Raw genomic sequence first — 16790 nt, forward strand, 5'->3', positions numbered from 1 at the left:
GAGGGAGCATGGACCAGCTGATACCTTCATTTCAGACACTAGGCTTCAGAACTGTAAGAGAATAAATTTCTGTTGCTTTAGTCACCCAGTTTCTGGTACTTTGCTATGGCAGCACTAATTGCCTTTGCTATGGCTATATGGAAATTAATACACTGTTAGTTCTGGAAAGGAATACAGAAGCTAATTATTTATTCATTTACCAAATTTTTGAGTGCCAGCTTATGCCAGGTTCTCTTGCACGGGAAGAATACGCACTGCAGACATAATGAACAAAAACAGACATGATCCTTGCTTTTGTGGCACTTACACTCTAGTTGGGGAGAAATAAAATAAATAAAGATGACATACAGAAAAGTAAAATTTCAACCGTGGTTAGGTTTGTAATTATCTCTAGTACTTAAAACTATAAGTATACATAATGGGGAAGTAATCAGATAAGGTTGTTGGGACAGACATTCCTGAAGAAATGACAACTGAAGTGAGATCTAAAGGAAAAATCTCATTATCCAGATGATGGGTTAATGGGGATGTGGTGAAATATACCAGGCAGAGGGTAGAGCACATACAAAGGCCCAAGGAGGAGTGAGCTGGGCAAAGTTCAAGGACTGAAGCAGAGACCGTTGAAGCAGGAGTGTAGGGAGGCAGAAAGAACACATTGTAGGGCGAGACTGGAGAGACAGAGGGAATCAGACAATGTGTCTGGAAGGTCACGCCAAGAGTTAGTTAGACCTTTATTTATCCCTCCTAAGAGCATGTTAGAGAAAGCCAAGGTATACACGTTTAGTCCAAAGAAAAGAGCTAGTGGCTGATGGTGTGTTTGTGCCAGATTATGTCCTCGGTTCTTCCTACTCAGATTTTCCAGTGTCCTGAGACCCAGGAAGAGATGCTGTAATCAGAGACTGTGTCACTGAAATCCGGGAGGAGCACTGAGAGGACAAGGGGGCATGAGCATATTTAAAGCCTAGGCGGTTACAGCTTCAGTGGTTCAGAGAGAGTGTTCCAGGGACGCTGCACAAGAGCAACACCACAACATCTGCATCTTTGGGAGTCAGCCTTGCCCCAGAGAGCAAGAGAGAAAGAAAAAGGAAAGAAATTGTGAAGGTCGGTTTTAAGTATCAGCTTGACAAGGCCATAGCACCTAGTTACTCAATCAAACACTAACGAATAGGCCAGGAAGAAATTTTGTAGTTGTGATTAACATCTACAATCAATCAATTTAAATAAAGGAGATTATCCTTGCTAATCTGGGTGAGCCTGATCCAATCAATTATCAAGCCTTGAAAGGAGAACTGACATTGCCCTTAAAAAAAAGTTTGGCCTGTGGACTGCTGCATCAGTTTCTACCTGAGAGTTTCCAGCCTTCACTAAAGATTTCAGGCTTGCCTAGCCAGCCCCCACAACCACATACACCAATTTCTCACAACTTCTGTGTAAAAATGTATTAATGCTTAAGTCTACTCATTGTTTCTCCACTAGGACATTGACTGATACGGACATGAAGGTGCTGAGAGGTATGGTTGATGAAGCACCTGTTGGGGATCTCAAAATTAAGTGGAGGGGTTAGGTTAGTGAGCAGCAGACCGAATTTCCCACAGGAGGAGTGGAGGTCCAAACCAGAGAAATATGGTTTTGTGATCGTTATTTTGAAAATATGTTAACATTCAGGCTGTTATGATCCGTGGCAATGTCGTTCCGTGTTATTGGACAGGTTTAATGATGGTGAAAGTGGGGGGCGGTAAGCCTGTCTCTGAATGTTATTTATGGCCTTATTGAGCTTTCCTCGAAACATTTCTCTTAGTTCTTTATGCTTTGTAATTTCTACCAGCAAGATTAGGAGACTGCCAGCTTGTGGACATTTAGCTTCATAGTCTAGTGCTAACAAAAACAAATACATAAACAAACACATGTACACAAATGTTCTTGAGACCTGTTAAAATGGGAACAGACTTTAAATTATTCACTGCATGACCTCATTTTACAGAAGGAAAACTTGAGGCACAGAGGATGAAGTGGTGGGTCACTCATGATATTTTCATTTGACCAATTTGATCAGCCATTTTGAAACTTTAGCTACGTGCTCCTCCAGAGCTCAAAATGGATTAAGACAGGCTTGGGGCGCCTGGGTGGCGCAGTCGGTTAAGCGTCCGACTTCAGCCAGGTCACGATCTCACGCTCCCTGAGTTCGAGCCCCGCGTCAGGCTATGGGCTGATGGCTCAGAGCCTGGAGCCTGCTTCCGATTCTGTGTCTCCCTCTCTCTCTCTGCCCCTCCCCCGTTCATGCTCTGTCTCTCTCTGTCCCAAAAAGTAAATAAACGTTGAAAAAAAAAAAAAAAAAAAAAAGACAGGCTAAAGGCGCAGGTTGGACAGATACGAGATTTGGGGTGAGAATAAGGATAGGATGACGTTCAGAAGAGGATGAGCCTGAGGGATGGTTCTTAACACATTGTTTTATTGTAAAATTAGTGTTAAAAATCAGTGTAAAATACATATTTGATAAAATGGAAGAGCTTGTTCTAAATAGTAAAATGCCCCTCATACCCTTTATGTTCTCTACTTCCTAGAGGCAACTCTTTATCTGCTTCTATCTTTTATCATCTCATAGTTACCAGGGTAACTTAAAATTATAGGCTTCTGTCTTTATTTAAACAATATTTAGAGACTCCTCGTGATAAAAGATGACATATTAACTCTTATCATTGGCTACTTCCCTTAGCCAATCTCATTTCCTATATTCAATACTTATTATTTTTAGATTTTCTATTCATTACCACTATTATTTCAATGATACAGTTCAGTGACGTTCCGTCTTCTACCAGCTTTAGTCATTATCTTGAATCTTTGCTTATTTAGGATGACACTCTTAGGGTTTCACCCCTCTCGCCAAATTTCTTTCTTCTTTTGCCCATTATGTCAGCCACAACTTTTCTTTTATATTCTCAGGATTTTCAATATTAACATTCTGTTCACTAGCCCTACCTGAATCTTCTATATTTTCCCTATAAATTGATTCTAAAAACAAAACTAATCAACAACAGTTACATTATTGTGACTATATAATTTCCCCCCGCCCCTCAAAGTGGGGCCAACTAGTATGCTTAGTAAACATCTCTTCTCTACTCGTTCAGTGTCTACATTTCTGGACTGCTCAGGGAAACATCTTTCCTGTATAAAGGTCAGAAAGAATTTCTTCCTCTACACATCATTAGTTATTTAAGGTCCTGTAAAGTTTTTTGTTTTATTTATTTGTTTACTTGTTAATTATCTTGTTTGTTTTTTTGTTTTGGCAAAAAAACAATATACTACATCATACTCTCATAGTTTATCTAGCTTCATGATTATTTTGTTTATTGTGTCAAGTCCTCCAACTCTGGGGGACACTTCCCTACCAGAGCCTCTATCCTACTGGGCCTATCTGGACTGGCTGGTTTCCAAGCTCAGAGCATAGCTATGTTGTTCCAGACATACTCTTTTCTAGATCAAATTCGTGTTTTCCTTCCTGGAAATATTTACGATTATTTTTTGTTGGTGGTGCTCTAAAATTTACAAGGATTTTTCACTCATGCTACTCAGCAATTAGGAAATCCTTCTCTGCTGAAAATGTCTTTCCCAATTTTGGAGATTTTTTTCTGCCTGCTGTGTCTTTGGTAATATTCTTTCCCCCATTTTCTCTGTTCTCTCTCTCTGAGATTCTAAGTCAAAAGATGGTTTCTCTAGTTCTCTTATGTTTTCTGTCATATTATATTTCTCCTTTTTGTTTTGCTTATGTTTCTTGATATTTTTGTCCTTTATTTTTCTTATAGTTTTGTGGGGGTTTTTTTCTATCCTATTTTCAAACTCTTTACCAGTCTCTGCTTTGTCCTTTTTCTGCACATCCTGTTCGTGGATGTCAAATCTTTTTCTATACCCGAGTTCTCTTTTATTCCCTGTGGTTATTTTGTTGTTGTTGATGATGATCTTTTTTTTTTGTTTTTTCTTTATGCTGCTGTACTTTTTCACATATCTAGTTACCTTTGGTTTGTTTCTCCATATTTAAGAATGAAGGATGGGATCTGGTAAAAGCACCTCCCCTGTTATACTGGTTTCTAATATTGGCTTTCAGATATTAGAGTATTCCACTGAGTGGAAATTTCTGAGAGGGACTTCTGTTTATAAAGGCAGAGCTTGTGCAATGGCAAGCTTAGCTTTACGATGAGAAGATGTGAGGGTGGCTGTCAGGTGTGGTTTCCCCAAAAGTCAGAGTGAGGAGACTTGACTGTGAGTGTCAACATCATACTAGAAGTCTTAGCTCCCCAGACTTGCAAATGTCAGCAATGAGAGAGAAGAAGAGAGCAAAATTTCACTGGTAACCTCTTCTCTGTTTATATTTCCAGTAAATCTGTCCATTTCCAGGCTCCTAATCAGTCCCTCCCCCTGAGCTCAGAGCCCCTCTGATATTCTAGTTGGCAGATGGTGGCATCCCCCACCCCCTTCATCTTCCAACACAGCTCCCTCATGGAACATTCCAGGCCATGACTTCTTTTGCTATAGTCCATCAATAAACTCCCACCTGCGTTCTATCTTCCAAAGATTTACTAAAATCTCTTATGTATTGGTTGTTCTTGCCCTCTATCTGTACTCTTTTCTTGAGTCTGTGTGTGTATATTTCTGAAATATTTCAATCTATTCTGGGAGATATGGGACATAAAGGCATGCACCTTTGAACAGTTTGATTCCTTTTGATGTTAAAATGTTGTATTTTATTAGTGCTAGTGTGTGCTTTTCTGATTCTTAAAAAAATAATCTTCCCACAATTTGTTTTTTATGATGTCGGTTTCAGGACACAGAAATTATTTCACACATATTTTGTTGAGTAAGGATCTACAAAGGAACTTGGAGATAGTTTCTGTTCCTTCCAAATAATAAATCAAGGACAGTCTGAGGACCTCTATGCATTCTGGAACATGATATGCACTTTGGTACATAAAAATACAACGTATTGTTGCTGCCTTCTGGAACTATAGATGATAGTGGCAGGGACAAAGCTATTCAGAAAAACAAGAATCAATAAAAGACATTATATAATTAAATCCCAAATTGTATAAAATAGCTGATTGTCTTTTAACCTCTTTCATCGAGACTGAGAGCCATGAAGACTTGAGACAGTGTGGATGCCTCCCTAGAGGAGCTAGAAGCTGAGTTGGCATAAATAGGACCATAGTTAGAGAGAGGGTGGGCAGATGGGAATGATCAAGGCACAGAGGACCCAGTGAGGGCCAGCTTATTATGGTCTAATGAATCAGACAAAACCCAATCGAATGTGTGGAATCACTTTTTTGGTCAATAAACACTAACTGAGCATCTCCTATGTGCAAGCAAGGTATTGTGTTGGGCACCAGATGGGTAAAACAGTGAAAGAATCCTTGTCTCTTTCTGTTTATAGAACTAGATACAGCTGATGGGAGCATGAGAACATATGTTAAGACAGCTCCCAATTTAGGTCTTTCAGTCTCCTCATTTGTAAAACAAAGATGTTAGATGGGTGATAGAATCTCTAAGCCTCCTTTCAATGATTATAACTTATGCAACAATCACATTTAGAGGTACTTCAAGTTGTTGGCTTATTCTGTTTCAGATCTAGGGGTTTTCAAACTGCTGCAGATGCATGGCAAGAACATGCAGATCATCAATATTCATTAGTTTTTCAAAGATAAATATTAGTGGATAGCAATGTAATGATTAATCTTTTCATCACTGTAATTGGTTTGATAACATTGTAACAAGGTATTAAAGCACTTACCACTAAGACAGTCTGATTGTGAAAATACAGAGGGACTGTGGATTTGGACAGGGCTAAATTTACTGTTCTTTGCTGATCAAACAGATGCAAAGGCCATTGGGGAACTAGGAAAAGGAGGGAAATCATACACAGTTTAGCAACATTGTCTACAGTGACAAGGAGCTTAATTAGGGACTTCAATATCTATTCCAGAGAAATGGAGAAGTAAATTTCTAAATTTTTTTTTTTTTCATTTTCCAGCAGGGTTGGTTAATTCTTAGCGTTTGTCCTGGAGGGAAATCATCTGAAGACTGTAGAGAACACTGAGAAAATACACCTTGGTTTCTGACATCACACTCTTTCAGACCCAAAGTGCTCTGAATACATTTACATTCCCCATCCCCACAGTGTCTTTAGCAGAGAAACTATATTCCAGAATTGTGTAACTTTAACATTTGATACTACTCATTAGTGGCAAGTAACAGGAAATCTGTTGGTTTAAACCTTTTTCGAAAACCTTCACTTTTCTTCAATCATCAGACCGAAGCTGTGTAGATGCTAGTGACAGGTCCATTGCTGAAAGATGTCAGGGTTGCTAAAACATGCTGAAAGATTTTCAGGTCTTTTTTTCCCATAACTGCAAGGTGGCTGTTTCAGCACCAGCCATCACATCCATGTTCAAGATAGGACGAAGGAGACAGAAAAGCCAAAACAGCCAGAAAATGCAACACTGATTCCTATCCCCACTCCAGCAGACTTTTCCTTACAGATCAGAACTATCACACGGCTACCTCTAAGAAAAGGAGGCCATAAAGATTTCCAGCTGCTATACAAAGAGACCATGAAGATGAAGGGGTTGGGAATGCCTTTTGCGTAGCCAATCACCAATGTCTGCCCCATTATTTCATACGTCAGCAGCATACTTTGAACAAATAAATGCTTAATATTACAGATTCCCCCCCACAACTGTGTGCCAAGATAGCTTACTGATTGATATTCATCTACTTATCCATTCAACAAATACATTACTCTGAGTCAGGCAGTAAAAAAAACTTCCCTCAAGGAGTTTCCAGATGAGACAGATAAACTAAAACAAAGGGAGAACACCTAAATCAGTTTGAAGTTGGAAGAGGCTGGGAGGAGGCATTTTGAACCAGGCACTGTCTTAAATTTGGGAAATACAAAGACAAAAGAAATTCAGTTCAGTGGAAGAAGACAGACAGGAGAGTGGGATAAGGGATGAGACAGAGGTTCCTGTCACATTAGTTCTTCCATTATTCAGGCTTTTAGGACCAAGGAATCATTGCTTTTCTTAATCATTTTTTAAAAATGTTTATTTATTTATTTTTGAGAAAGAGAGAGCATGCACAAGAAGGGGAGATGCAGAAAGAGAGAGAGAGAGAGAGAGAGAAAGAGAGAGAGAGAGAAAGATAGAATCCCCAAACCAACTGAGTCACCCAGGTGACCCTTCTTAACCATTTCAAAACAGAAATGTCTTAGATATTTCGTAGGTCTAGCAACTTCTACACCCCATGCTCAGGCCCTTAGAAACTGTATTCTTTCTGAGCTCTACAGGCTTTCTGTAGGTTTTTTGGTAGAAACACACACACACACACACACACACACACACACACACACACTTTCTTCTACCCTCAAGTTCTATGACCTGAAGGCCTCTTACCCTCTTTTTTCCCCTCCACATCTTCCTTCCCTTCTATATCTTTCCTTCCCTCACTGGTCACCTTAAACTCATGAAGGAGTCTCATGAATCCTTCACCTGAAGAATGCACACTTACATCTGGTATTCAGGCAATGTGACCCTATGGGCTGTTCAGATATTGATATTTCCATAACTTAGGTACATAATTACTGTCTTGAGCCCCCTACATGCCCCCTCCCACTCCTGCACCTTAGACTCTTTTCTACACAATCCGAAGCCAATGGGTTAATACCTAGCACTGCATGAGACCTGGAGGACGTCACTTTATTGCCCGTGACTTTTGGTTCTTAAATATGTTTAATATCTTTTCTGAGCTATTCAACAGCACATAGAGTCTGTAAAACTCAAATGCCTCCAGAGGCCAGGAGATAGTGGAAACCTGGTGCAGCAAGCTGAGTGGGACCAGAGGTTGTGCAGCACTGAGGACAACATGCTCGTGTCAGAAGACATCTTCAAGCAGTGGACCCTGGAAAGTGAGGCCTAGTATTACCAGATTCTCAGAAAAGAAGTCAGAATATGGATTTTAATGTTAGCTATGAGAAGCAATATGGTGAGAAGAGTGTTTTTAATCCCTCGGGAAATAAAGATTGTATTTATAGCATTTTAAGTAGTATGTATAACCTGATGTTTTATATTAAACAGAGTTTAAATTAATTAAGGATCAGTAAACGTATGCTGGAGTCTCAGTTACTCTTTCTAACACATGTTACTGTAACGACACACATGCACACTCATAGAGATTTGATTAATATCCTCCATAATTTAATAGTCATAGTGCCTTGAAGAAGCAAAACAAATTAGAGTCCAGGCATCTGTGGTATTTATTTTGCCCAAAGTAAAAATATAGCAGAGCTGGAGCAACCATTTTACCATATTTTTATCTAGGCAACTAACTATACATTAAGCTACAAACAGGTGATTTGCCACTGAAGCTTTAAAAAAAGGACAAGTTGAAGGGCACCTGGGTGGCTTAGTCGGTTGGGCAGCAGACTTCGGCTCAGGTCATGACCTCACGGTCCGTGAGTCCATGAGTTCGAGCCCCGCATCGGGCTGTGTGCTGACAGCTCAGAGCCCGGAGCCTGGAGTTCTGTGTCTCCCTCTCTCTCTGCACCTCCCTCGCTTGTGCTCTGTCTCTCTCTCTCTCTCAAAAATAATAAACATTAAAAAAAAGTTAAAAAGAAAAAAGGACAAGTTGCTAACTCATCTTCTCTGGGATTTCATTCTCCTGTATAATCTGTGCCCGTAGCTCTTTACCAACTTTGAGGAGATCATTTCAGACACCAGAGTAGGTCTGGGATGCAAAAACATCCTCCAAGAGAGTGTCCTGCCGCCCACCCACCTCAGTGTGCTGGGCTTGAGCTGATGTGTCTGTCTTTGGTTCTTCCCAGGACGCCACAAATCTTAGGTCTTGTTGTTTTATCAGGGAGATGATGTTAGCCAGAATGCTTAATACGAGCCACTGACAGTTGGAATGATGGCTTATGAAACACAGAAAGTTAATGTAAAATGTCAATCCAGGTGAACTGGAGCCATTAGTTGTTTTTCTAGAATTTTCTGTGTGTTCACATTAAAAAGAAGAAGTGGATTGAATACCCTTTTCCCCCATGGACCTAGCACTACCGGCCATTGGTATGTATTTGTTTCTGTCTGTCTTCCCCATTAGAATGTCAGCTCCAGAAGGACAGGGGATTTGTCTGTCTTATTCACTGTTATAACCACCCCGACACCTAGAGAAATGCCTGGAAATGGAAGGATGTCAATAAATATTTCTTGGTTAATAAATACACGAATGAATAAATGAAGGAGATGATTATTTGTGTGCATGGATGGCTGCAAAGATCAATGGGGCATAGACGGGCTTTCCTACTCTAGACTCAGCAGTGCTGTTCCCCGTTTGCAAACCTCAGGTGCCAGTTGAACCATCAGCTGTGATTTGTGAATGCCTCCGTTTACTCGAAGTTGTTGCTAAGAAGATGCTGTGCTGATTTATGAAGTTAGTCTCGATTCCAAACCCAGCTTTCTATCTTCAGCTTTGTGACACAGGTCTAGGAAATATAGTTCGGGCTGCCTGGAGGAGGAAGCCCTGGGGGCATGCTGTGAGGTTGGAAGGGGACTGCCTGGAAGTTCCTGTTCTGGTTTCTGTCAACAGCATACCCAGCAGCAGCTGCTCTCTTTTGGCAGCCGTGACTGTTCCAGTCTGTTCTCCAGTTCCTTCTAAGCCCTCCCTAATTCTGCAGAGCTGTCTGCACCAGCCAGGCAGTGCCGTCTCCGCAGCAGTCTGCTGGGCTTTGAGGACCCGTTCTCCACCGCCAAGTTCCCCCCTCCACTGCACCTTCCCCGTGGTGCTTCCTGCTTCTGGAAGTTCTCTCTGTGTTAATCCCTTCAATGTCCCCTTTTCGCATTTTCCACCCTCTAACACTTACTTAGGCAATTGTTTAGTTGATGATAATTACTTTATACTACGTCTATTTGTTAAATGATTAGTATGCTTTCTAGTTTCCTGAACTGGACTCCAGTGGACAAAGATTCTTGTCATGTTCTTTGTCCTAAAGCTATATGTGTTTCTCCAAATTTTATATTTTAAGGCTCTAATAATTCACAGACTTTCAGAGCTGCTACAATTCAATTTAATTGTAATTGCAGGATTTCTTTTAATTTAAAAGATCTTTCTGATGATGGGTATTTAACTACATAACACACATGGAAACATGTACAGAATACAAATACCATAATTCCTTTCATCAACTTTAATATATTTCAGTTGGATCAATTTTTCTTTTTTTTCTTTTCTTTTCTTTTTTTTTTTTTTTTTACTCTTCAGAGCATCTCTTTTTAAAAATGCAACAACAAACAAAAACAAAAACAAAACCTGAATGGTCCATGAATTCTGAGATCATCATCTCTTTCCATGATACTGGAGGAGAGAAGAACTTCCTATAGATTTATAATCCTGTCCCAGACAGGTAAAAAAAAAAAAATTCAGATTGAATAATTTGAGTAGTTTTCAGGAGGGCCTCATCTTGACAGACCACTTGCTTATTCCTGCCAGAGTCTGTTCATAGCAAGAAGGATGCAAGTACACAGAATTTGAAAACCATGTTTTAGGAAGCTATCCTTTCCTGCTGGGTCAGAGTAAGGGGTTCCAAACAGCTCATTAGGAAATCCTGGGCTGCGACCAGACGAGAGACAGAAATGGCCATCTACGATGGCTGAAGTTCTGTGTAATCTCACAGTTATGCCCACAGTAGGCTTTCTGTCTCTGAATTGTGACCTAAGGTCCAGCAATCCATTTGATTTTGCTGATCACAGCATTTCCTTGTATTCAGCAAAAGATGAAAACGTGATATAATGGGAAGGTTCCAGCCATCAATAGAGAGTGTTGCTTGACCTGTGGAGAGGACATAAAAGTGTTCCTCTCTCTCTCACCAATTTCTGGGGCTGCTATCTGCCAAGTGCCTCTTAGGTGCAAAGCATTATTGTAGACACTTTACATGCATTTTTTTATTGGTTCCCCACAAACCTGTGTTTGTAGATGTTATGGTGACATAATTTATCACAAGTCTTGAGCCCAGAATTTAATCACCCACAATTAGAAAGTGGTGGAGCTAGCCCTTTGTCAAAACTGAGTTTAAAACCTGAAGTTTTGTCTTTTTATCTTCCTTCCTTCCACTGTAACAGCTGATGTGCTCTTGTGCATAATCTTGTGGGGCATTTTTCCTATTTTCCATTAATGAAGACCACAGAGGACTTATTGTCTCTTGCAACTTCTTTTTGATTTGCATTATTTTTCCATTTCAAAAACAGGTATCATGCCATCTCTTGTAATTTTCAATAGGTTTTATGGCATCAGTATTGATTCCTAAAGATGCCCCTTAGAGTTTCAGATCTGAAACTATTGATTACTCAGAAATTCCTCCTTTGTTTAATTTTAATGTCAACTGGGTCATTAGAACTTCAGGTTTCACATTTCCTCTGTAAGTAGTTTTCCGGCAAAGATGGGCACTTCCTTTACTGTTTTACTAAAATTGTATAATTTTGGGGTGTTTTCTTTAGCAAACATTGAAAGAACACTTATATACATTGGGTGCTGGAGTGCAATTCTTACTGCAATCTTACCTAAGATACGTAATATTGAAAGCCCGATTTATAAATAAGATACACTGAGGCTTAGATGGTAATTGCTCAAGGTCACTAACTAGACTAGAAAGTAGTGGGGCTGTGCCTCAAACCCAAGTTTGTCCACTGCGCATAGCCTGTCCCTTGACACACTAAAACCTATCCATGTCCACTGCATCATACCATCACCCCAAACTTGACTCAGAGTGATGGTTTACAGAGCACATGCCTGGTGCCCCGGTGGCCCTGTGTGTTCACTCCAGAGCCAAGGGTCCTGTGCAATGCCTGTAGAGCAAGGATCTCACTCTCTTGTAACTGACTTAATTTCTGTTGCCCCAACTTAAGGAATAACAGGCATCTTTGAAAGAGGTCTTTCCACTGTTTCATTCCAGCATTTGGCCTAATGAGGAGCCCACAGTTGTGATTTAACAAATATTTATTAAATAAATGGATGAATGATTCTAGACTTGCCAAAGACATGCTCAACTTTGCCTTGTGTGCCTATATCTACCTGGGGGAATTTCCATCTGTTTCAGCTACCATCAGATCTCCATAAACAAACACGTAGTTGTTGTTAAGTTGGTAACAGATATTTGTTGTTGACAAAGCAGATTAAGGGATGTGGAGAAATTACATCTTTGATTACCTACAGGAGCAATGGGAGGTGTTCTTGAGTGGACATTTTTATAATAGTACATCGAACTGAGATTATATTGGCAGTATCATTTTTTGTTGCAAGTGGCATAAACCCAACTCACACTGGCGTAACAAAAAGTATATTTATAAAAAAAAGTATATTTATAACTTTTAATATATAGCTGGGAAATGGAGTGTTGGAGCTGGCTGCAGACCCTGATGGACCCCAGAGCTGAGCAGTTGTGTTTAGGTTTCTCCCCATGTTCTCCTTCCTTTTTCTTTATTTTGTTTCTCTGACCCTGACTTCGTTCTACAGAAAGGCTCTCCCCATTTGACCAAAGAGGAAAACCTGGATAGGAGGACCGTAAGTCAAAGGGTCTTAGAGTGCTCCCAGCAGAATCAGCATCACCCGTAAGCTGTTTGGAAATGCAACTTCTTGGGACCTATCCCAGACATTGACTAAGAAGCTCTGAAAGCAGGGACCAGTAATCTGTGTTTTAACAAGCTCTCAAGCTCTTGTGATACACACTGAAATTTGAGAACCACTGGAATAAAGGATGGAAACTGAGTCATGAAATACATGGGCATCACCCAGTGCTACCTTCCATGTACAGAAGTAGAGGAACATGGAGATGGCCCCGAAGGACAGATGTATGCCTGGAATTCATCTGATATACACATCACTCACTTGAGAAAAGCCTAATCAACCCACCTTAATTAGGTCTTTAGCTCTATTTGGAAGAGTTTTCAAAAAGAAAAGGATTTGGCGAAAGTGTAGTAACGGATGCTTTTTGGTAAATCTCACCTTTAAGACTTATGGCAGCACTGGAGGAGAGTGGGGTCCGTGCCTCATCCAAGAAAGGCATTCAGAGTCAAAACCCCAGAGTTCCAGGAGAACTCTGGGAACCCTGTAGCTTCCAATTTTATTTTCTGTTAACAAAAATTTTGGCACCATTCTTTTACTGTATGGTAATTAGTAATAAAATCGTTGGATGAGAGTGGGTTGTTTGCTAATTTGGGGAGATAGCACAAAGAGGAAAAAGTCAGAGAGAATTGTGATCCTCTCTGAAACAGGTCTAGGGGAAAGGACATCCCGGGCGATGAAAACAGAAGCCACAGCTCAGAGAAGGAGAGGAAAACTGCTTGAGTTCATTGTGCTTCTAAGAATAGAGGAGCCCCCAGGGACTACAGAGGATTCCCAGGGACCTCAGTTCCCTTAGAAGTAGTAACAAGTCACTTTGGAAGGCTGTATTCTGTGCAGCTCCCCCCTGCACCCCCGTTATCTGCAGGGGATTGGTTCTAAGACCCCCTGTACATGCCTGAAACTGTGGATAGTACTGAACCTTCTATATATGATGGTTTTTTCCTAGACATGCACAACCACGATAAAGTCTCGTTTATAAATCAAGCACAGTAAGAAATGAACAACAATAACGAATAAGTAGAAAGTATAACAATACATTAATAAAAATTATACGAATGTGGGCCTTCTCGCTCACAAAATAGCTTACTGTACTGTACTTACCTTTCTTCTTCTTGTGATGACAGGAAATGATACAGTGCCTACATGATGACATGAAGTGAGGTGAGTGATACAGGTCTTGTGAGTAGCTTTAGGCTACTCTTGACCATCAGAACGAGGATCATGTGCTTCCCAACTGTGATAGACTGCAGGTAATTGAAACCTTGGAGAGCAAAATCACGGGTAAGGGTTTCTTTTCAGACTATAATTGCTTTTATTCTTGTTTGGTCCTTTAATTTTTTTTTTCTTTTTTTCTTTTTTTTTTCAATATATGAAATTTATTGTCAAATTGGTTTCCATACAACACCCAGTGCTCATCCCAAAATAATTTTTTTTTTCAAAGAGATTTTCCCTCCTTTCCGGGCTAATTAGAATTTTCCTGGCCAGGGTCGTTGTAGACACAAGGTTGTCAGAATGCCTCTTCAGGACAGTAAAACCGATGGTAGTTTGGAGTTCCTGAGTAAAATTAAGGTAGCAAGAGTCAAGAAAGAGCTAATTAATAAATCGAAATAATACAATGATTCAAAATGGAATAATCCTAATAATTATTCTAAATAAAACAATTCTAAATAATAAGAGTAATATATAATGGCAAACGCCATTGATCTTTTATGGTGTGCTAGATCCTTCAGTTGTATTAACTCAGTTAATGTTCCTAGCTACTGTCCATTTCAAAAATGCAAAAAAAAAAAAAAAAACAAAAACAAAAAAACAACCAACTGATACAACTTGCGCGACTCAGTTTTTTTTATATAAACCCATCAAGTTCTGTCTTCAGAGCTTATGCAGCTTATCATGACATAATGCTACCTCTCGAGAGAAAGTGTATATTTCATGAAGTGCGCAGAAATCTGCAAATATTTAATACTCCTTAGCATTGAGAAGGCCATTGCACATAGTTTCCTTAAGAGGCCCTCTGTATGAAGATAGGATCCAACCTGCCATCCTATCCTCACCGTGACATGTTATTACAGCTAAGACATCAGAGTGTACATTAACCTCTTCTTAAGAAGCATTTCCATCAACTGACCCTATAGAGAGGTTAGTAGTGCTACCCGTAATTTATATTCTTCTTTACAATTATTTGAACTCTTTGCTATGAAGGTTAAAGACTCTTTCCCATCTCAGCTATTTTTATGGGAAAATTAACTTGAAGTTAACTTAGGAAGAAACACATGAACCAGTGACTGAATAGGAGGCTGAGTAACTTACAACCTGACTTCTTGACAAAGTGACTAACATTCATGTGTTGGGTTTTATTGTAATTTGCCATAGTTCTCAAAGACTGCTCAGAATATTCAACTGTATTTTAATTTCACTGCTGGCTTAGCTGATGAATTCAGTTATTCTTATCTGAGCAGTAGTAGAGTCTAGCAAGATCTTACATCGTTCTAAAGGAATCAATTTATAAATTTTGTTTACTTCAAGATTCTAGCTGACACATAAATTTAGCAACTACAGAATTACAGATAGCATTACAAAAAAGCTATTAGCTCTTCTCTTAGAAATAATATTTATACATGAAATATAATTACTGCCTGAAAGCGCACTGTCTCCAGAGCTAAAAGCAATAAAGCCAAAGCAATAAAGAATTTACTATTAGTTCTCCTGGGAGAAAGAGGCCACCAGCAGGATGGGAAAGAAGCTGTCGAAAGAGCTAAAGTCTTCTGCCCTCACTAGGAGATTCGTTAAAGTATTTTTCTCATTGGAATCCTTTGTTCACAGATGTTTTCCCAAATGATGCTCTCTCTTCTTTCCCCAGATAACTGGATTAAAAAAAGTTAATGAATACAACCCCAACAAGCTAGATAATATATAGACTTTGTCCTTGAAGTTTAAATTCAGTTCAGCAAATACTTATTGGGCAACTAGTTTATGCAAGATACATTTCTAGGTGTTTTGAGAGAAACCAAGGTGCATAAGGTATGATTCCTATCCTTAAGAGGCTTAAGGTTTAGAAGGGAGAGAAGCCATGCAATATTGCAGCTACTAATACTAGCTACTTCATGCCAGGCATCGTTCTCGGGGCTTTAGACATATGAACTCATTTTATCCTCACAGTAATTCGGAAGAGTATGTCATCCTTAGCTGATAGGTGGAGAAACAAAGGTAGAGTATTGTTATAACTTGTCCAGTATTACACAGAAAAAAGTGAGTGGAAACTTGGGATATCAGGAGACGACATGTGTGCCTTAAAGTCATACAGTAAATCAATGTCAGAGCCTGGGCTATAATTCACATGGAGTCCCCTGACTCTTGGCACAAGGCTCTTTTTATTAAACTACGAAGTCTTTTTGTTCTTTCCTTAATAATGAATGGGGCTAGAAGGGATTTCCACACTCCATCCAAGACTCCTGCTTGCTTATTCTGAGAAAGCAATCAACTTTAACTCCAACTTTGTTTTTCCAAAGAGCCTCGACAAGTATTCACTAAGGGCTTTATGAAACCTTAAGCAAAGCACTCTTTGTATAAATACCATTTTGAAAGAGTTTTCTGGCTAGAATTAATATAAACGCACATTGACTGTTGACTTTAGGAAGACTTTCACGTGAATATCAATTTTTGAAGTTTATTTATTTTGAAAATTCACTCATTTATCTAAAAATGTATGTTTTGGTTTAGCAAATTATAATCAAAGTTTGTTAGATATTTTTTTTTATTGGGGAAACTGGTTTTATTTACATAAAATAAGCATGCTAATTTTCCTAAATGATTTTCAGGACATAGGCAAGGCTGACTATCATCAACCTGGACCTTTAGACAAAAGTGAATGGCAGGTAGTCTCACTTTAATATCATATTTTTAAAAAATGTTTATTTATTTTTTTAGAGAGAGAGAAAGAGAGAGAGTGAATGGGGGAGGGGCAGAAAGATGAGGTCAGAGGATCCGAAATGCGTTCTGTGCTGACAGCAGCAAACATGATGTGGGGCTCAAACTCATGAACCGTGAGATCATGACCTGAACCAACATTGGATCCTCAACCGACTGAGCCACCCAGGTGCCCCAATAATATCATATTTTTGATCTGCTTTCTCTTCAGT

General features: G+C 39.5%; 1 protein-coding gene across 1 annotated transcript in view; it reads right to left on the reverse strand.

The window, feature by feature from the left end:
• Positions 1 to 1669: 1669 nt before the first annotated feature.
• The window catches only part of LOC115518660 (sterol-4-alpha-carboxylate 3-dehydrogenase, decarboxylating-like), a 36236-nt gene continuing 21115 nt past the window's right edge, over positions 1670 to 16790 (reverse strand). The window contains 2 exon segments of the mRNA XM_030322232.1: positions 1670 to 1875; positions 9630 to 9843. Coding sequence (XP_030178092.1) covers positions 1670 to 1875; positions 9630 to 9843 — 420 coding nt within the window.

The sequence above is a fragment of the Lynx canadensis genome, chromosome B4 (assembly GCF_007474595.2).
Source record: "Lynx canadensis isolate LIC74 chromosome B4, mLynCan4.pri.v2, whole genome shotgun sequence".
Taxonomy (NCBI): domain Eukaryota; kingdom Metazoa; phylum Chordata; class Mammalia; order Carnivora; family Felidae; genus Lynx; species Lynx canadensis.